This window comes from Heteronotia binoei, chromosome 6, assembly GCF_032191835.1.
Source record: "Heteronotia binoei isolate CCM8104 ecotype False Entrance Well chromosome 6, APGP_CSIRO_Hbin_v1, whole genome shotgun sequence".
NCBI lineage: Eukaryota > Metazoa > Chordata > Lepidosauria > Squamata > Gekkonidae > Heteronotia > Heteronotia binoei.
The window spans coordinates 75,360,173-75,381,981 of NC_083228.1; the positions used below are offsets into that span (position 1 = coordinate 75,360,173).

The following is a 21,809-nucleotide window of genomic DNA, read 5'->3' on the forward strand; positions in this document are numbered from 1 at the left end:
GAGGACAAAGGCCCCGCCACGACACGCACCCGAACAACAACGCACATTTTTTTTTTTTTAACTAACTAACTACGGAACTAACTAACTACTACACTACAGAAAAACAATAAACAGGCTAATATTTACAGGAGGCTCAGGGAAAAAGGGGGTAGAAAAAACCCAAAGCTCACCGACCGGGAACACGAGGAAAAACGCAGCTCTTCGCGCAGCGGTCAGAAAGGAACTGGTGGGATTCCCGCGGTGGCGCCGTTGGGCGTGCGCAGTGGGACGCCGGCGCATGCCCAGTGGCGCCGTCCGCGGAAATCTTTCCCGGGCTTTCTTACAGATGCCGATCGGGGACCAGCACAGGCGCAGTATCCCACAAGTGTGATGCACAGAGACCACGAAGAAGATCATGAATATATTGTAACTTTTTCCCTACAACAAGTGGTTAAAAATGCAATTTGTATGTGGAAGGTAGAAACTACAATTTTACCAAATAAAACTTTTACACCTATATTTCTAAATTTAAAAGGTAATGGAACATAATAAAAAATAAAAGATTACTCAGTTCCTTTGATTTTTTTGTGTGTGGTTACAATTCAATGTATTTTTTTCATTTCATTTCAATTTAACTTTACTCATATCTTGTCTAGATATATGTATTACCAGTCAATCAGTGCATGTATACTCAGAAGTAAATTCCATTGTGTTTCATGGTACTGACTCCTAGAAAGTAGGCTTAGGATTGCAGTTGATGGGCTGAATACTGTGGAAACTGTCCACTAACGGGAGGAGGTGGAATTTTTGCCATTTCCTTCCCTCCTGCTACAGACATCCTAATCACCCTCATTCTGTTCTGGGGGGAGGTGTATTTCGGGCTGAAGCAAAGTGGAAGAGGTGAGGAAAACCTGCTCTGCTGACAGAAAGCCCTTTCATCAGCAGAAGTGGAAAAGTGGGCAGATGTGAGCAAGATGAAATCCAACAAGGATAAATGAAGCTCTACATCTCGATCAGTGTTCCCTCTAAGATGAGCTAGCTCATAGGTTTTTAGCCTCCAGCTCACACATTTTTGTCTTAGCTCAGGAAGGATGACCACAGAGCACACTAATTTATGCAGTAGCTTATGACTTTAATACCAATAGCTCACAACTTTAATACCAATAGCTCACAACTTTAATGCCAATAGCTCACAAAGTAGAAGTTTTCCTCACAAGACTCTGCAGCTTAAAGGGAACATTGATCTGGATAGCAAAAATGAGAAGTGAACATACTGGATGGGGTATATACTTCTGGGTAGCAGTGTATGTGAAAAAGATCTTGCGGCACAGGCAAACTGTAAGCTAAATATGAGCAGTCAGTGTAATGTAGCAAAAATAAAGACCAATGTGGTCTTTGTGGAGTTTTATCAACAAAGGTGTAACATCCAAACGCAAGATGTTATAGACCCACTGCACAACACATTGGTCAGGCTGCACCTAGAGTCATAGAGTTGGAAGGGCCCTCCAGGGACATCTAGTCCAACCTCCTGCACAATGCAGGAAAATCACAAATAACCCACCTCCATCCAGTGATCCCTGTTCCATGCCCAGAAGATGGCAAAAAAAAAACCCTCTAGGATCCTTGGCCAAACTGACCTGAGAAAAATTGCTACCTGACCCCAAAGCGGCAATCAGTATTTCCCTGGTTGTGTAAGAAACTAAGAGAACTAAGCACTGATGAAACCCTTCCTGACCTCCTTCTCATGATCTGCCTAATTCACAGAATCAGCATTGCTGTCAGATGGCATCTAGCCTCTGTTTAAAAATCTCTGAAGGAGGAGTGCCCACCACCTTCCAAGGAAGCCTGTTCCACTGATGAACTGTTCTGTCAGGAAGTTCTTCCTAATGTTTAGCCAGAAACTCTTTTGATTTAATCACAACCCGTTGGTTCTGTTCCAACCTTCTGGGGCAACTCAATGGTCCCCAACCAGTTTTGCTGCCACTGCCGCTGCCATGGCCCGCCCTAGGGTTGCCAAGTCCAATTCCAGAAATATCTGGTGACTTTGGGGGTGGAGCCAGGAGCAAGGATGTGACAAGCATAATTGAACTCCAAAGGGAGTTCTGACCATCACACATAAAAGAGACTGCAAACCTTTTAAATGCCTTCCTTCCATAGGAAATAATGAAGGATAGGGGTACCTTCTTTTGGGGCTCATAGGAATTGGAGCCCCGGTCCAATTTTTTTTTAAACTTGGGGGGTATTTTGGGGAGAGGCACTGAATGCTATACTGAAAATTTGGTGCCTTTACCTCAAAGAACAGCCCCTCCAGAGCCCCAGATACCTGCAGATCAATTCTCCATTATTTCCTATGGGAATAAGTCTCCATAGGGAATAATAGAGTTCCCAGCAGACATTTCCCTCCCCTCCCCCCTGCTTTCTGATGACCCTGAAGGGGGGAGAGGGCCTCCAACCTGGGGATCCATTGCCCCCACCTGGGGATTGGCAACCCTAGCCCACCCCTTCCCTTCCCCTGCGAGCAGAGGAGTCATGAGGTTTGGAGACGGCCCTACCCGCTTCAGCAGGGCCCAAAGCCTCATCGTCATCGTCGTTGTCGCCACCCCCCCCCCCTGCGCAATCAGAGGGGCAATGAGGCTCGGCTCTACCACTTCGGCAGGAACCGGGCTGATTGTAAGTTATTTTAATAGCGCTGAAGGAGGTTTCCCCCCGCCCTCACTTCCAGAAGTGAGGGAGGGGGCAAAACTCTTCCTCCTCCAGCCTGCTCTTCAAACAACTGAATCAGCCGAGCCCCTGCCGAAGTGGGTAGGGCTGTCTCCAAGCCTCCTGGCTCTTCAGCTCATGGGGGAGGGGGGGCGGAACACAGCACAGTGCTGGGGAAGGGAGGGGAGGTGGCGGGCTGTGGTGCATCGTGCACAGGGGATGGAGCATGGCGCCTCTTTGCGGCACTGCAAAGGGCAAGTGGGAGGGGGGGGCGGAGGACAGGGAAGTGGCGGCCCAGTTGCTAACAGGTTGCAGCCCGGTAGTGGGCTGCAGCCCGGGGTTGGGGACCAGTCACAATCTTTCAGCCTAACCTATATGACTATACTTCAAGCCCTTCAAGTATTTGAAAATGGTGATGGCTACCTGGAGTACTATGTACAACTCTGGAGGCCTCACTTCAAAAAGGATTTTGGACTGAGTGGAGTGGGTGCAGAACAGAGTGATGTGGATGATCATGGGCTTGAAGACCAAACCCTACAAGAAAAGGCTGAGAGACTGAAGAAGACACGGTTGAGGGGGGACATAATTGCTCTCTTTGAGTATTTGAAAGGCTGTCCCTTAAGAGTAGGACAGGGAGCTCTTCCTTTTGGCAGCAAAGGACAGGACTCACATTAACAGATTTAAATTACAGGTGGAAAGGTACCAGCTGGATATCAGGATTTTTTTTTAAAAAAAACCAGTTTGAGTAGTTCAGCAGTGGAAATGGCTGCCTAGGGAGATGGTGAGATCCCCTTCACTACAGTCTTCAAGCAGCAGCCTGAGAAACACTTGTCAGGGATGCTTTAGGCTGATCCTGCTTTGAGCAGGGGTTTGAAAGAGATAACTTGTATGGCCCCTTCCAACTCTTTGACTCTTTGACTTTGATCCACAGGATCCAAGTCAGTGTCTGACACTGACAAAAAAAGAGAAATAAAATTCAAAGAGATACTGTCGGAACAAAACATACAATTTCACGCAGATCTGCCTAGTTTCCTAATTTATCCCATCTGTGAAATATGGCATTTTATCACTTAATTTGGATCTTCTGACCAAAACAAGATGCAAAATGACTGCATGTCTCTTCAGCAGACTTTTTTTTAAAAAAAAAAACACTTTGCACTGTTTTCAAAGCAGGGGTACTTACACAGGAACAGTCCGAAGCAGCTCCAATATGCCCTGTCCATTCCACTGTTGCGCTGCATGAAGCTCTTCTGTGCAGACCCCAACAATCTAGAACCAGAGGAGGGGAAAGTGCCTTTTTAAAAAAACTGAATTTCATTTTATGAATAATAATTCAAAAAAGAAAAAAAAACTCCAATAACAAAAAAAAGAAATGCAAGCGAACTCAATCAAATGCAAGGGCAAAGCACTTTGAAAGGAGATCTGTTCCTGCTAGCCATTACAAAGGTCCCTATTTCTACAGAATAGACTACAGTCTGTGCAAATGATACAATCCAAAAATCTTTGTTGCCAGTCTCCAGGTGAGGGCTGGAAATCACTCAGAATTACAACTGCACTCCAGGATGGCACCTGAAGAATATGGCTGCTCTACAGGGTGGATTATGTGTCATTATAGCATGTTGAGGTTGCTTCCTTCTTGCTTTGGTCCACACTATGATTTCAGACCAGTCACACACTTTCAGCCTAACCTACCTTACAGGGTTGTTGTGCAGATCAAAAGGGAGAAAGGAGAACAATGTAAGCTGCTTTGGTCCACACTGTGGAGAAAGAATGTACTTTTCCTAGGTAGAAGCTGCAGAGAGGTGGGAGGAGATGGAAAGCTGAAGTCAGATCAATTCCCCTACAGAAAATGGCCACCATGGGTGGGTGGGAAGACACCAAGATTGGAGGACTGAATGCCTCCACTTGGGTGAGTGGGTGGGAAGACAGGAAGGGTGGGGAGGCACTCACACAGAGTCTCTTTCTAGAGCTTGTTGTATTTCCCTCCACAGCGGGCCTTATTCCTCCACAACAGACCTTATTCTATAAAATATATGTAAAAAAGCACTGGCTAGAAATAAAATTACAGTAAAAATTAATAAAACATCAGTAGTATAAGACTAAATTCCTAAGAAATAATCTAATTGACAACTACCAGATACAGGCTGTGGGCAGTTCCACAAAATTTAGTCAAAGGCCTGACAAAACAGAGCAGCTTTACATGCCCTGCAGAATGCAAGAAGATCCCACAGAGCATGGGCCTTATCAGTGAGCTGGTTCCAAAGTGCAGGAGCAACAACTGAGAAGGATCTGGTCCTGTTGAAAGATAAATGCATAATCCAGGGCCCAGACACCTGTAAGAAGCCCTGAAACACTGACTGGATATGAGTGGTTTAACTGAGAGAGGTCGTCCCACAGGTATGATGGCCCCAGACCATTAAGGCTTTATAAGTTAAAACCAACATCTTCAGTTGGTACCAGAAACTATCTGGGAGTCAGGGCAGCTGATGCAAGATAGAAATGAAAGGAGCTGACCTTGGAGACCCAGTCAACAGCCTGGCAGCTGTGTTCTGGACTAGCTTCCAAGGTATCTTCAAGGGTTGCCCTATGCAGAGTGCATTACAGTAATCCAATCTGGAAGTGACTGTCACAAGGACCACTAAGGCAAGGTTCAACCAGGACAAGTATGGGGTCAATTTGCATTCTTCTAGGCTGAAAAAAAATCAAGGATTGAAGTGGGTATTTGTATGTATGGAGAAATGTGTCAGTCCATAAGTCTTTTAAATACCTAAAACATATAATTAATTCTAGTTCTAGAGTTACTGCTGATCTGAGAAAATGCGATTTTAGTTTCTTGAAGGTAATTACACTAATGGTTCAATTACTATACCTGTAGGAAAGTAACAACCCCAAATGGTGTCTGAACTGGCTGCATTTGTGGATCTTCAGTCAGCAGCATATGCTGGATTCTAGATTCACTGTTGTCCAGTGGACTGTGCCACGATACATGATCACCACTACAAAATGTGTTTTCTGTAGGGGGGAAAGGGGATTTAAGAGAAACAAGTCAATTTAAAAGAACACATAGGTTCATCACAGGTATTTTTTAAAAAACCTGCTTTCAACCACGCATTATGGGAAAAGCCTTAGAAACATTGTGAAGTGTGCCTGAACAAGCACTGATGAGTTTATAAATTGATACAGCCACAACATATTTAACCTCCTTTCTATTACTTCCACTCATCCATAACAGTGATGAAGATGTAAAACATAAAACCAGGAAACAAACCCAGTAGTTAAACTCTATCCAGTATTTGCCAATGTGCATTCTCCAATACAGAAGGATGAACATACATACTTCATACTCTTATCATAATTTTGTGTTTTGCTCATGCAATAAGCATGGCCTCCAAGTAACAGCACTGTGGAGAAACACAAGTGAATTCATACATAGACTACTAGTGATGTTGGACACTGTTCTTAAATAACCAGTTACTGTCTAGATTGCTCTGAAGTTCTCTGTATATGTAAGTAACCTGGTTCTAAACAGTAGCAGACTAGATTTAAAGCAGATCTCTAATGTTATAACAAACATAGCTCTAATGGGATTCTATCAAAGGATTTCATGAGCAGCTGCTTTTACGCTTCTCCGGCCTGGCAACACATGTAGAGGAAAGCGATGGTAGAATGAACAGTGGAAGGATGAACTACTACATTTTAAACTGCAAATGGTACATTATATAATGGTCAACTGTGTAAAACCCTTCAAACCCATCCATATGTAAGTAAAAACATAGTGCAGCAGGGAGCAGACTGGACTAGAATGTACAAATTTGTTTCACTGGCAGATTTTTTAAGGAGGGGGAGAGCCATGAATTGGTAAAGAATGCATACTTCATCGTGCATTCATAGGCATCCTATAATTTCATTCATCATAGTTAACATTTAAAGTATGATACAATGTTCAAAGCTTTTAACAGTCATCCTTGGTTTTCACCATCAGTTATAAATAAAAGTCCAACCATGGTGGCAATTCTGAGGATTTTCATTCGTTGGATGTAGCCTGCACAGGATTGGTTCATACTGTCTCTGCTGTGCTGCTGGCTGATTCTGCTCTCCTCTGTCCACTTCCAGCCCCATCAGGCAAGAACCCCATCAGAAGGCCACTGACCTCTGAGGGAGACAGTTCTCTGCTGACAGGGAGCTTACTGATCTGTACTACTTCTCCTCAGGGCCTGTTGTAAGAAGTCTGGGGGTGGGGGGAGGGAGTGAATTTGGGTGGGTTATATCTTTCCAGGTTGGTTGGAAATTCCTAAGGTATCACTACAGGCCTCTGAGGGAGGCCTTTCCTCCTGGGGAACCACTGTTGCCAACCTCCAGGTGAGGGCTGTAGAAGCTGACTGGGTGATTTCAAACCAGCCTAACCTGCCTCATGGGGTTGTTGTTGTTCAGATCAAAGGGGGGAGAGGAGAGGAGAGGAGAATGCTGTAATCTGATGTAATGGCTGATGACTCCTCCCTATTAAACAGTCTGTTAGAGAGAAACTGTTGGTCTGAAAGGTCTCACTAAAGGACTCTGAGGCAGAACTCATTGGGGTCACAGCTGCCAGTTTCAGGTTGGTGAGAAATTCCTGGAGATTCTGTGGTGGGGTTTGAGGACATAGGAGTTAGGGCTTCAGAGTTGGGTCTGCCAGACCCAGGTCCTTGCTGTGGAACCTAAGTGATTTGAACCAGTTACAGACTTCCAGCCTAACCCATCTCAAAGGGTTGTGAGAGGAGAATGATGCAAGCTGCTTTGGTTCCCCCCCACACACACACACACTATGGAGAACGACAGCCTATATAGAGGCTGCAGGGAGGGGGAAGGAGATGGAAAGCTGAAGTCAGAGAGGCAGATAAAGGAAAGCAGATAGGGTTGCCAACTCCAGGTTACAAAATTCCTGGATATTTAAGGGGTGAGGCCTGTAGAGGGGTGGGACCTCAGACAGGTAAAATACATTTTACTCCTAGGGCACCACTGGAGATCACTAAGAATTACAACTGCTCTTTAGATAGCAGAGATAGGATCCCCTTGAGGTGGGGGGAAGTTAATGCCTTCACTTGAGTGGGTGGGAAGACAGCAAGGGACTTGCTCAGAGCCTCCTTTTAAAGCCTGTTGTATTTTTTTTTTCACAATGGGCCTTACTCCTAATCCTGAATAATTTAGTGTCATCAGCAAACTTGGCCATTACACTACTTATCCCTAGTTCCAGATAATTTATGCATAAATTAAATAGCATCAACCCCAATACTGATCCTTGTGGTCACCACTGCTTACTTCACATTATTGTGAGAACTGTCCATTTCTTCCTACTTGCTTCCTATCATTAATTTTTAATCTAGAAGAGGACCCATCCTCTTATCCTGTAACTGCTAAGTATACTCAAGAGTCTTTAGTGAGGTACCTTGTCAAAAGCCTTTTGAAAGTTCAAGTATATAATGTCTACTGTGTCATTGCTGTCTACATGCTCATTCATGTTTTCACAGAACTCTGAAAGGCCGGTGAGGGATTACTTAATTTAATTTTTTCATTCCCCTCTTTACTGTTTTTTAAAAAATCCATGTAACATTCCCTACTTTCCAGTCTTCTAGTACAACGGTTGAATTTAGTGATAGGCTACATTTAGTGAGCTTGCCTTCGGTGGGGAGGGCGGGATATAAATAAAATAAAATAAATACATATATGCATTAGGAGATCAACAATCACCTCGAGTAACCTCAATCTGATTCAGTTCCCTTCTTGAAAACAGTGCTGTGGCATAGGTATACACCACATACTTTCTGAACACAGAAGCAAAAAATTCATTGAGCTTCTCTGGTTGTGCGTAGGCAACACTTCTGTTGCCAGTCAGACCCCTGGCCTGGGAAGGGAAGATCTTCCCCTAGGGACTTGGGGGCTCTCTTGGGTCACAGGCCTCTGTTGGGGTTGCACTGTTCCTGCATCACACCTGCTGGAGAGGAGGCAGCAGCAGCGCGTTCACCTCCCGACTTGAGAGAAGGGATTACCCAACTGAACTGTGCCTAGCCGGTTCTCTACAACAGGAAGGAGGGAAGAAGGCTGGCTGCTCCACAGATACATGTCTAGGGCTGGATCTTGTGCCTCTCCCCAGGCACCCCTCCTTGATTGGAGTTTGCCTCCCCCTGGCTATTTTATGGGGGCTTTGAATGGGGATGCCAACCCCACTGGGAACTTCTTGGAGGTTTGAGGTGGGGAGTCAAATACAAGGGAGTCCACTCTCCAAAGTAGCCATTTCCTCCAGGGTGATGCTCTGTATTCTTGGTGCTTGGGGGGCAGTGGGAGAGCTTCTGGAGTTCTGGCCCTGTTGGTGGACCTCCTGATGGCACCTGGGCTTTGGCCACTGTATGACACAGAGCGCTGGACTAGACAGGCCACTGACCTGATCCAGCATGTCTTCTCTAATGTTCCTATGAGATGGCACTATCCAGGTTAGGCAAAGGCTTCTCTTACATTCTAACCCAGTGTGCTGCAGCAATGAAAAAAAGGAATGATTAGGAAAGGGATTGAAAATGAAATAGCTGATATTGCAAAGCCCGTAAGATCTACAGAGTGGCCTCAGTTGGAATATTGTGTAGATTGAGAGGAACTGATTGGCCACTGCATGAGACACTCTTAACAAATTAATTTGACACCCCTGAACTAGATTCAAAAATGAAAGCCATGTTTCTTGAACAATGTGAATACTGACAGACCAGAGTACATAATTCTGTCAAAACATGCACATTCCACAAGGACTTTTTGACATGATGCATACTGGCTACAGAATGCAGAGAACATTATCAACATAGTTTCATTCCCTAGGGTCTACTGGAAAATATGTACATTGATTATGTGTATTATTGATTTATGTGTATTATTTCCTGTTCAAGAACAGATTGTGCATACATTGTCCATGAGAAATTGTCAATGTAAACAGTAACCAGTTCTTATATATGTTAAACTTCAACTCATGTTAACTCTCAATCTGTCTCTCTCTTTCAGTCATAAGACAAATTGAGATGATGCACTATACCCCAGTCCTTTTTAAAAATACTCTATAATACTCAATTTTCAGTTTAAAAAATATGGGGGTATCCTGGGTGGATCTGTTATTTCAGCATTACAAGTCTGTGTGGCCTTAAGTTCTGTTTAGTTATACCTATATAATGGGCCAGTCAGTTGTCACCTCCTCTTAGGAGGACGAATCGGAGGATTCAAGCCCCACACTGACAGAACACCCACCTGAGCAGCTGTTGAGAAACAGACCCAATGGGGGAAGCATCAGGAAATGAGAAACGCATCAGGTCAAGTGGTTTCCCATCGTGCTTTTATTATTTTACTTACTTAGTTATTATTTTATAAAGGAAAGAGGCTAATGATGGGCCCCTAAATATTTTTAACCTTCTATAATAAATACATGTATTTTTGCTTATGATTTATTATATATTTTACTTTTAATTTTTGGCCCTCTAGTTAGCATATTAATCTTTCAGGTTTCTTACTTCAGTTTTTTTAGGTTAAGTTTCTTTCCTCATTCTTTTTTCCCTGACTTAAGGACATACCAGCAGCTGCATGTGGAGGAGTGGGGAATTAAACCGAGTTCTCACATATTAGAGTCTGCACACTTAACCACTACAGCAAACTGTCAGAGTGCTTGACAGCTTTGGAGAAGATGGAGTGCTCATCTAATGGCACAGCAGCAATCAATGTTAGTTCCTGGAGCAGAGTCTTTACAGGAGCAGGACTGAGATGCTGACAGAAAGCAGCAAGGACCTACACCTGGAGGATGCAGAATCCACCAGGAAGCAGAGACACCTGCTTGCTGATGAGTCTGGTTACTGTTTACTTTGGGGATGAGTCAGCAAAAGGAATATGCTAGGCAAGGCTTGGTGTGGAAGCAACTTTGCTTGCCGTGTCTTCAGTGAACGGAGTGCTACCTTGCACTCTGTCCTGTTTAACCTGTGTTTGCTTTTCCAGCTAGAAACCCAAGCCCTAGATCCTGCCCTGGCTTACAAGCCTTGGCCCCTGAACTCCAGACTCTCCTTTTCCCCCAATCTTTGGACTGAACCTTCGGCTCCCTTTCTCTAGACTGGTTAGTAGACTGTGATTTGTGGATCCTGAAAACCCCAGGTTGAGTAAAAGCACCAGGATGTCCCTTAATGCAACATTATGAGAGTGAGTCTAGCTAAATTTGTATAATTCACTGGATATCGTCATTGTTACTTGCAGATAAATTAAACTAAATTTGGGTTTCATTTATATCTGACTTTTTAAAAAGTGTAAACTGCCCTTGAGTTTTCAAGCCTTATAAATGCTTTCTTAAAGGGTGACATGTTGGTACAAGGCAAAACCACAAATTGCTGGAGTGTGACTCCTCATAACCCCAGTGTAATGCTACCACCAATCTGCTTTAAACTATCCCATCAGCCAGAGACTGAGGGACTGAGTCTCTAGCCCTTCCAGGTCTAAGATCAAGAAGTCAACCTTGTAAGACAAGCCCCCAAACCCAAGAATACCACAAGTGATTTATTAAAAGAATGTGTAGGAATATACAATATAAGTGCAGAAAACAGTAAGGATAAAATAATGAAACTAGTAATCTAAGCTAAGCACATTTACAAGCATTTGACAAGACTGAGTCCAAAAGAGTTTCAAAGTCCAAAACAAGTACTCTGGCCAACATGGCCCACCCAGAATCAATAAGAGTCCAGAAATTATATATAATCCAGACAAACAATGAAACTAGAATTAAAAACCTTTCCTTTTTAAGAGAGCCAGTTTGGTGTAGTGGTTAAGTGCACGGACTCTTATCTGGGTGAACTGGGTTTGATTCCCTACTCCTCCACTTGCACCTGCTGGAATGGCCTTAGGTTAGCCATAGCTCTCAAAGGTGCTGAAAGGTGCTTTCAGCATAGCTGCTGAAAGGGCAGCTTATGTGAGAGAGCTCTCAGTCCCACCTATTTCACAGGGTGATCAACAATTCTGGGTCATGCAGAAAGTAAAAATAGTCCTTATTTTCAGCTCTCTCAGCCCCACCTACTTCACAGGGTGTCTGTTGTGGAGGGGGGGAAGGTAAAGGAGATTGTGACCGCTCTGAGACCCTGAGATTCAGAGTATAGGCCGGGATATAAATCCAATTTCTTCTTCTTCCTTTATGCCCAATGACCTGCATTGGCACGATTCTAGTTGACCAATCAAAAGCATAGCCAATAATGTAACTTGACAAATTAGATATGGTGCTACCAGGTGATGCAAACAATCAGGTGAGTTGCCTTAATGAGACCATATACTCTGCAGCTGTATAGGATCCAATCAAGCAAACAACTTCTCCAACTCACGGATTCTTGCACCAGCTAGATGCAATGCATAAGCTAAACTCCCTCTTGGATTCTTTGGCCCTGAAATCACTAGGCCTAATGGTCTGTGGTCCCCAATGTTTTTGGCCCCAGGGCCAGCAGGGTGGGGGCACCCAATTTGGCCTCCCCCCCATTTTCCTCCCCCATTTCTTCCTCCCTCCTTTGCCCCCCCTGCAGCCTCACCACTTCCTCCCCCCGCAGCCTCGCCGCCTCTTAAAGGTGCTACTTGACTCCTACTTTGTTCTACTACTTCATACGAACAAGCCTGTCCACTTGTATCAACATATGAACATATGAAGCTGCCTTATACTGAATCAGATCTTTGGTCCATCAAAGTCAGTATTATCTTCTCAGACTGGCAGCAGCTCTCCAGGGTCTCAAGCTGAGGCTTTTCACACCTATTTGCCTGGACCCTTTTTTGGAGATGCCAGGGATTGAACCTGGGACCTTCTGCTTCCCAAGCAGATGCTCTACTACTGAGCCACAGTCCCTCCCCTATATCTATACGCCTCCCCCATTTTCCTCCCCTCGTTTCCTCCTCCCTCCTTCGCCCCCCCACATAGCCTCACCTCCTCCTCCCCCCCCCCCCCCGTTTTCACCATTTTAAGGCCAGGGAAGGGGCTGTGAAGCTCCTTCTAGGTCATCCCCCCCCCCGAGGCAGCGTCCCTTGCAGCTGCTGCAGCGGGTTTCCCGGCCTATCAGCTTATCAGTGGGGAGGAAGTCGGCCTAGGAGGCGCTTCACCGCCCCTTCCCAGCCTTAAAAAACAGGGGGGAGGCGCCGTGAGGGGGCAGCAAGACTGCGGGGGGGGGCAAGGCTGCATGGCCCATTGCAAACAGGCCACAGCCTGGTACCAGTCCCCAGCCTGGTGGTTGGGGACCCCTGGCCTAAGTGGCACCTGTTGCACCTCCCATTTGCCTCACTTCACTCTCTGAGGTTGACCTCAAGTTCTCAGAAAGAGACGCTTCCATGATTTTTACTAGGCCTCAGAATGAACCACCGTTTCTGAAGAGATAAGAGATTACTAGGCAAGTTCGTCTCTTAACAATCAGAAGTCTAATTTTTTTTTTAAAAAGCTTCTGAAACCTATTTAAATAAAACCAAGATTAGCATTTGCTCAAACTTATTATCCAGGGTCTGAAGACCAGAACTAAAAAAAGCATAGAATATAGAACACCTAGACCCAAAAATTGCTTTCATGTGAGATTGTTTTGTTTTTTCAGTTTCTAAGAATTTTAATTTTTCATGTTGGAGCAATTGTCATGCAACAATGGATTCCTGAAAAGTCGGCCATTATGTACCTTCATTGCATAAATCTTGTGAATGTGGCCTTCTTCAAAACCTCCTAGCTCCTGCCATTAAAAAATAGCTTTATGAACTTGCTTAGACTCTTGTTCACCATCTGTGGATGCTTTCTATAAACAATGATTATATATTTCATTGTTTACTGCATATATTATCCTGCTCTGCCTGCATCATCTGCTACATTTGTAATTCCATTTTCTGCAGTATGACATCATGCCCAATTCCTTTTTCCTTTTTGCATTTCTTTTTTTTAGCTTTTGTAATCCTAGCACTGTTGCACTGTTTATTTCAGGGGTCCCCAACATTGTGCCATGGAGTTCCATGATGCCTGCTGCCACTTTTTCTGCCAAGTGTTTCTAGGAAGTGGGTGGAGCCAAGTGGAGCTTTTGCCTAGCAAGGCTTCCGAATGACTTCTGGAGATTGGACTGGCTGTGCAGATCTTTTTAAACATTGTTTTGGTGATAGCAGCTGCTACTGCAGTGCAAGAATCTATACTGTTCTCTAAAGTAAAGCTGTGTCAATCATTCTGTGGTAGGCTCAACCTCCTGTGACAAACATTTTGTGGCAGCTATTTTGTTGCTACACCCACCATGCCACATCAGAATTCCATATGTGCTCACAGGCTCAAAATGATCACCACTAAGGATGAAGCATTTATTTATTTATTTATTACTTTTCATTTATATCCCGCCCTCTCCGCAAGCGGACTCAGGGCGGCTTACAACATTATAAAACAATTAATCCGATAAAACATATAAAACCATAATTTACATATCAACTTTAAAACCATTCTATAGCGCTATTTCAATCCAGTATAGGCGGTATTGACTTCTTATATCTATTCTTATAGACTTCTTATATATTGACTTCTTATGGCATATATCTATACCAGGGGAGGGACGGTGGCTCAGTGGTAGAGCATCTGCTTGGGAAGCAGAAGGTCCCAGGTTCAATCCCTGGCATCTCCAAAAAAGGGTCCAGGCAAATTGTTGTGAAAAGCCTCAGCTTGAGACCCTGGAGAGCCGCTGCCAGTCTGAGAAGACAATACCGACTTTGATGGACCAAAGGTCTGATTCAATATAAGGCAGCTTCATATGTTCATATATATGTTCATTTGCTATGAGGGCCAGATTTGACATAAATGAGACCTTGTCGGGCCAAGCCACGTCAGGCCAGGTCATTTGTGTACCTATATAAGATTAGGTAGCAGAGATATAAACTTTATAAAGGACACAGACAAACACAATTAAAGATTATGTTGTAATCCGCCCTGAGCCTGTTATGGGAAAGGGCAGAATATAAGCCTACTAAATAAATAAATAATTTTTAAAAAAAAACACCTTAAAATAAAACCTGCTTAAAACATTAGCACTTATTGGTCTTAAGTGTGCTTTCTTTGTATCTCTCCCATGGGATGCAGAGAATTAGGCAAAGGAAGCTCTGGCTCTTTCCTTCCTTCACCAGGGGACCAGGAGGGGGAGGAGCCTCAGCCAATAGAAGAAAGAGAGGCTTGGCTCCGCTGTGCAATTAAGAGAGCCTGGCAAAGCAAGCTATCCCCTCCTTCCCCTCCCTTTCCAAGGGAGAAGCCTCAGCAAATGGGGAAAATAGAGGTTTTATTCTGTAGCTCCTGTGCGATTGAGCAAACCTTGCAAAGCAAGCTGTGATGCAGAAGGAAGCAAGAGAGAGGGAGAAGAAAGCAGATGACAGTCAGTTGCTCGGGGGCCTGATAGGAGCCCTCTGAGGGCCTGATTCAGCCCCCAGGCCACATGTTTGACACCCATGGTCTATACTGTGCACGACTGCCTAGGAAGGCTTGCCTCACTAAGCTAGAGCAGCTTAGCTTAAGGGCAGGGTGTTAAAAACTGAAGTGTTGACATAAATAAAGGAAACGTCTCTTGATTAACACACAGATGTGGAAAGTAAATGAATCAGATAAGAGTTGCCTAACATTAAATGCGATAAACCAATTTCATACACTGCAGAAGACAGTAACTTGTAACATAGACTTGTAACAACCTGCAGATTCAGATTACATACACACGTTTTAGGACTTTTGAAAAAAAAAGAATAAACAGACAGTGAAAGCTATTTTAAAGCATACCATTCCAGCTTAACGTCTCCACAATTTTAATTCCCAATATTACCAAGATCAGATAGAACATCAGTGCAGATTCTGCTGATTAACAGTTTTAATGATGTAAGCCTTGCAGTCACAGTTCTTCAAAATGAAACAAAGGCACAAAGGCCCTTATTCTTCTGGCTTGTCTTTCTGTCACAATATTCTGCATGTCAAACGCTCACTCAATTCTATGCTGATCGATCCCTGTGTTTTGCTACCCAGACTACTTTTCCTGGGAAGTCCTAGCCATTTGGAGCTGGTTTTCAAATGCTAATGTCTCTGCTGGAGACCCACCTGTTTGTGTCTATTGGAGTGCTGACTACTTTAAAAATGTCCCTCCCCGCCCCCCCCAAAACACAAAATTCACACTGACTGCTCAATTAAACTACAGAAAACTATCCATGTGAAAAATTATATGAAGGCCAATTTAAATCCCTAAAACCCAGTAAATCCAGTGTTAAGGCTTGAAAGTGAGTCCCTAACTCACCAAATAGTGGCATGCAAGATCAGCTTTTCCAAGGAAGTCCTAACAAAACCTAGCACAGTTACAGTTAAGAAGAATTTCATTACCATGAAATGTTTTATCTGTTTTGAGTCCCCATGCACTGGGGGAAAGGTGAGCTTAAAAATCATATAAATAAATCTAGCAACAAAACTGAACATATATGCTATAAAGCAGGATTTTGCTGTTTTCCAGAATTCTACTTAAGACTCTTGCAACTCCAAATTTCACCACAAATCTATCCAAATTCTGAACATAAGAAGAATAATATGGAAAGACTGTGGGAAAGTAGAATGTGGAACACAACAGGGATTTATATATATTAACTTTTGATTTAACAAATTAAAGGAACTTTATAGTGGAACTGAATTGGGAGCAAAGGCTAATTAGACATCACTGGCAGAATATGTGTCACTATCATATCCCAGGTTTAGTCAGTCATACCTGCCAGCTTTTGTAGATTTAAACATGACTCTTCTCTTCAATCAACAGTTACTTTTAATAAATTTATTAAGACAAAAACTTCAACGTAATGGTTTTTGCTCCTGGTCCATATTAACAAATGCTTTCCACTACCAAGGATTAACACACTGAAATGTAGAATCACAGAATCATAGAGTTGGAGGATACCTCCAGTGTCATCTAGTCCAACCCCCTGCAAAGTGCAGGAACTTCACAAATACCTTTGCCCCACACACACATCCTCAGTGACATCTGCTTCATGGCCAGAAGATGGCAAAAACCTCCAGAATCTCTTTCTAAACTGGGCTGGAGAAAAATTGCTGATTGTCCTCAAACTGTCAATCAGCATTTCCCTGGGCATGTAAGAAAGGGACCTAAGAACTAAGCACTGATGCAACCCTTCTCATGATCTGCCTAATTCACAGAATCAGAATTGCTGTCAGGTGGCCATCTACCCTCTGTTTAAAAACCTCTAAGGAAGGAGAGCCTGCCACTTCCCAAGGAAGCCTTTTCCACTGAGGAATTGTTCCAACTGACAGAAAGTTCTTCCTAATGTTTAGCTGGAAACTCTACTGATTTATTTTCAACCCATTGGTTCAAGTCTGACCTTCTGGGGCAGCAGAAAACAATTCTGCACCATCCTCTATATGGCAGCCCTTCAAGTACTTGAAGATAGTGATCATATCACATCGCAGCCGTTTCCTCTCCAGGCTAAATGTACCCAGCTCCTTCAACCATTCCTCATAGGAAAAATGTTGCCTGAGCATGGATATATTTAAACGATTGGTAATCCCATATTGCAGGAAGGCCAAGACTGATTTAATCCAAGGTTTTAAAGGATTCACGTCTTTTCTCCTACTTGACCTGATGAAGGTTTTCCAGGTAATATTATAGATTCAGGCTTTCCTCAAGGCTGATGGCTGATTGTCTTCTAGAGTCCAGCAAGGGGTCTGTAACCTCAGTAGAATATTCTAGCTGTAAATATTTCCTCTGTTCAACCTCCAAGCAGTAAGAGGTAGCCATTCTGAATCTTCAGCATGTCTGGAGATACGGGGAAGCTCAGAAGTGATAGACATTTCCCGCAGGTCTGAAAACCACGGATGATGGAGCCAAAATGGGGCTACTAATATGATTTCTGCCTCCTGTTTCTTGACTTTCTGCAGAACTTTGGGCATTATGGGAAAAGGTGAAAAGGTGTACATCAGATCTTGAGGCCAAGGAAATGTCAGAGCATCTGTTGCTTCTGCTTCATGGTGAAAGAATCTGGTGAAGAACCTTCTCAGCTGATGGTTCATTTAGTTAGGCAAATAGATCCACTAGGAGTTTGTTGAAGTGTTTCACAATCAGATGCAAGAATTCCTTTTTGAGGAACCATTCTCCCTCTTGGATGAACTGTCTGCTCAGCCAATCCACTGGATACTGGCAGATCCTTTTACATGTTCTGCCCTTATGGTGGCCACATTTTTCTCTGCCCACTGTAGTATCTGGGAGGCTTCCTTGTGTAGGGCCAATGATCTGAAGCCTCCCTGCTTATTCAGGTAAGCTTTAGCTGTTGTGTTGTCAGGCTGACTGGCAGCTGAGCCTCTGCTGTGGACCACTGGTCCTGTATTGACTTCAATTCTAGAGTGGTTCCCCAGCCTGATAAGTTGGCATCTGCAAGTATCTGTCATTCTTCTAGTGCCCAATACTTATTTTCTCTGTAGGAGGCTGGGCATTCTTGTCCACCACAGTAGACTGTTCTTTACCTTGAGTGGAATATGGACTGAGAGGTCAATTTTCTTGGCTATCTGCAGTTGAAATGGTATGAGACGTTGTTGGAGTTTTCTAGAATGAAATCTTCCCCATTGGACTGCGTCTATTGTCAATATTAATAGGCTCATCAGTTTGGTCACGGTCATTAGTGAGCAAGACTTGTTCTGTATGACTGTTTATTTTAGTTTCCGTGCTCTGTTATTGGGTAGGAATAGTGAACTGGTGCATATTATCATGCCCAAGCATTTAAAGCAGTATGTTGGACTTAGTGGCTTCTTTTGGACATTCACTAGGGAATCTATGCTGCTGAAGACACTGAATGGTTATTTTTGTATCCTGAATGGCTTGGGACCAGGAACGAGATCAAATCAGCAAGTCATCTAAGTATGGATGAACATGAAGGCCTTGCTTCCTGGGATTTAAAACAACATTGATCAGGACCTTCAAGGAAACCCTTGAAGCTGATGAAAGGTCAAATGTATTGGAAATGTTGGTTTCCTATGCAGATGTAAAGGAATCTCCTGTGAAAATTGGAATGTATAAGGCTTCGGTGAAATCAATCAAGCACAGGTATCCTGAGGTTGTAAGGATTTTGTCATTGATCCTAGAGTTTCCATTCTGAAGTGCCATAGTTTTACAAATTTGTTTAGGAACTTCAGACCCAGAATGGCCCTCCAGTCCCTGTTCTTTTCTGGGACAATGAAAAAAATCAAATACATTCCACACCCCTGTTCTGAAGCTGGTACTGCTTTGATGGCTCGGATGCTGAGAAAGTGTTGGATTGCCTCTTTAGTTCTCAGTTGTTTTACTGGGTTTCTGTGAATGGGAGAAGGAACAAATCTATCTGGGGGAATTCTGAGGAACTCTATCAAGCATCCGTTGAATACTATATCTTTGGACCATTTGTCTGCTGCTAAATTGTTCCACGCCTTCTAGAAATGCGGGAGGGAAGGGTAAGCCATAACTATTACTTTCAATTGGTAGTCAGCTTACCAGTCTCTAAGCATCTAAGTCCTCCTAGCTGCTGCAGCCAAGAACATGGTTCTACATGTAAAGATAATGCCATCTAAAGTGGCACTGGTTGCAGAAGAAACAGCTTTTAAATTGGCTCCTTCCATCAAATGGCAGTTATTCTCCAGAAGGAGTTGTATAATTTTTTTTGCCCAAACCATAAGGGCTCTGGAGACCAGAGAGGTGGTTCCTAATGCCGTAATAGCCATTGTGGTGTTTTTATGGGCTTTCCTCAAGGCAAACTTTGCCTTCTTACCTAGGTTGTCTCTAATGCTGCCTTGCCCATCTTCTGACAGTAGCCAAAGGACTGGAGTGCCATGACCTGAGCATCCACCAGGGAGACTTGTAGGAATCTGTGAATGATGGCAGCACACATAGGGTATTTTTAAGAAAAACAAATTAACCCTGGGTATTCACCACAGGTTTTGCCCACTCAGTTCTCAACTGCTTTTCAAAAAATTCTGGGAAGGGAAAAGCACTTTTCAATGTTTTGGTTTTAGGGGGATGGTTTTTATAAGTGGAGGAGGTTTGAGGTTGATCTTCCCCAGAAGGTGATTCCTAGAGTTCTAGGGCTGCCATGGTTTTAGGAAGAAGATATTGAAAGTCCTCGTTCTTTAAGAACTTGATGGGCTGCTTTGGGATCTTAATTTCTCATAGTAAACAAAAGAAAATGTGGTGTTTGAACAAAGTCAGAGCCACAACACTTGGACTGTCAGCATATTCAGATATTAAGCTAAAACTTTATAGCACTGAACTCTTTAATAATGTGCTTATCATGAAACACATTACAACGTATTAATTGTTGTTAACATATAAGGATGCTACTCTTGACCAAATTAAAAAGTAAACACCAATGAGGACCCATACAGGTTCATAAACTCTTCAGTTAATAAAATATATGTTTTACAGAACAAGTGATAGTGCAGCTGAAGCAAATTAACCAAACATAAAGCTTTGCACCCCTCTTTTAATCTCCACTAAAGTGGCATTGTTCTGTTGTATCTTACCATTTTCTGGTAGTAAATACTACTTAGCCTGCTCACAAATACTATTGACTAAAAACACTTTTCTAGTAAAATAGCTTTTTTAAATCTTTAAGATGATAAGTTTCAACAGGTACTAAAGTAGATAAACTACCTTAAAAGCTTTATTTTATATAAAATCTATTCTGTAAATAATACATTGCAAATTACTAGGATCAAGAGATCAAAAAATATTGCACTTTTTCATTTTTTTCTCATCCTGCACCTGTCAAAGAATCACCTCTGCTGAAGAAGTGGTGAGTCATCCTAGTTCTCATAGAACCGAGTTCTTGCAGCTTAACAGAGAAATTTCAGACATCAGGAGAAAATGGAGTTGGTTTATTCTCAGGCTCCCACTCTTCTTGCAAGTGGAACCAAGACTTATGATCTTCACTTAGTTATACGTGACAGTCAAATTCAGGTGCTTCAACAGGGCAGTTTGTTTCTTGTGATCTTGCCAGCCATCAAGGTTTTTTTCTTGGGTTAGATAAGGTGGATAAGATTGAATATAAAAGATAAACCATCATGAGAAAAAGATAAAATATCTGACTAGGTTGTTATATTGCTTAAATTATTCTCTCTCAAATATGTTGCCACATGTGATTATTGGTCATTATGCCATATCTATCACATTACATGTTTTAAAGCTATATTTTCTTTGTTTTGTTTGCTATTGTACACATATACATTTGAACAAGGAATCTCTTTAATATTTGTAAAATTGCCCTATACATGCATTTTTGATAACTACCTTTTTCCCCTTTCCCTTTTTTCTATCCTGTATCCCCCCAAAAAAACTTAAAATAAAAATCTATTAACTTTTGTTAAAAATTTGTTTCTTGAGGGAAAGAAACAAAGTGGAATTGTTGAGCGTTTACATTTTGACGTGGCAACAAAATGAAGTTACATTAAAAAGGGTAAAGGTAGTCCCCTGTGCAAGCACCAGTCGTTTTCGACTCTGGGGTGACGTTGCTTTCACATTTTCACGGCAGACTTTTTACAGGGTGGTTTGCCATTGCCTTCCCCAGTCATCTATACTTTCTCCCCAGCAAGCTGGGTACTCATTTTACCGACCTCGGAAGGATGGAAGGCTGAGTCAACCTGGAGCCAGCTACCTGAACCAGCTTCCACTGGGATCGAACTCAGGTCGTAAGCAGAGGGCTCAGACTCCAGTACTGCAGCTTTACCACTCTGCGCCACGGGGCTGCTTGAAGTTACATTAAAGACTCTCTAAATCAGGAAATCTTCCATCTTGGCTGCACACACACACAATCCTCAGAATAAATGAGACTCAGCTCAAGCTTATCATAAACCAAATCTAGATTTTGCATGATGCTTTTGGTGGAGAATATTTGTTAACACTGTGGAAAATATCACATTTCAGGAACTAAAGTGAACAAAATTAATATTTTAAAGCATGGAAAAATATGAGAAATTTGAAGGACTTGTGGCTTTGGAGACAGATATCTTTGAACTGCTAAGGAAAAACTGATGATCAAGTTTAATAGTTCCATGAAATCCTGCCTTTCTATAATCCCTTTAAATACTGTTCTGAGGATTCACATAAGTAAAATACTTATTTGTCCAT

General features: G+C 42.9%; 1 protein-coding gene across 3 annotated transcripts in view; it reads right to left on the reverse strand.

Moving 5' to 3' along the window:
- SUFU (SUFU negative regulator of hedgehog signaling) overlaps positions 1-21,809 on the reverse strand; it is a 119,971-nt gene that overhangs the window by 73,751 nt on the left and 24,411 nt on the right. For all 3 annotated transcript variants that reach the window (XM_060241767.1, XM_060241766.1, XM_060241769.1), the window contains exons 4-5: positions 5,549-5,691; positions 3,863-3,948 (exon numbers count right to left, since the gene is read on the reverse strand). In XM_060241767.1, the coding sequence (XP_060097750.1) occupies positions 3,863-3,948; positions 5,549-5,691 (229 nt within the window). The remainder of the gene's footprint in view (positions 1-3,862; positions 3,949-5,548; positions 5,692-21,809) is intronic.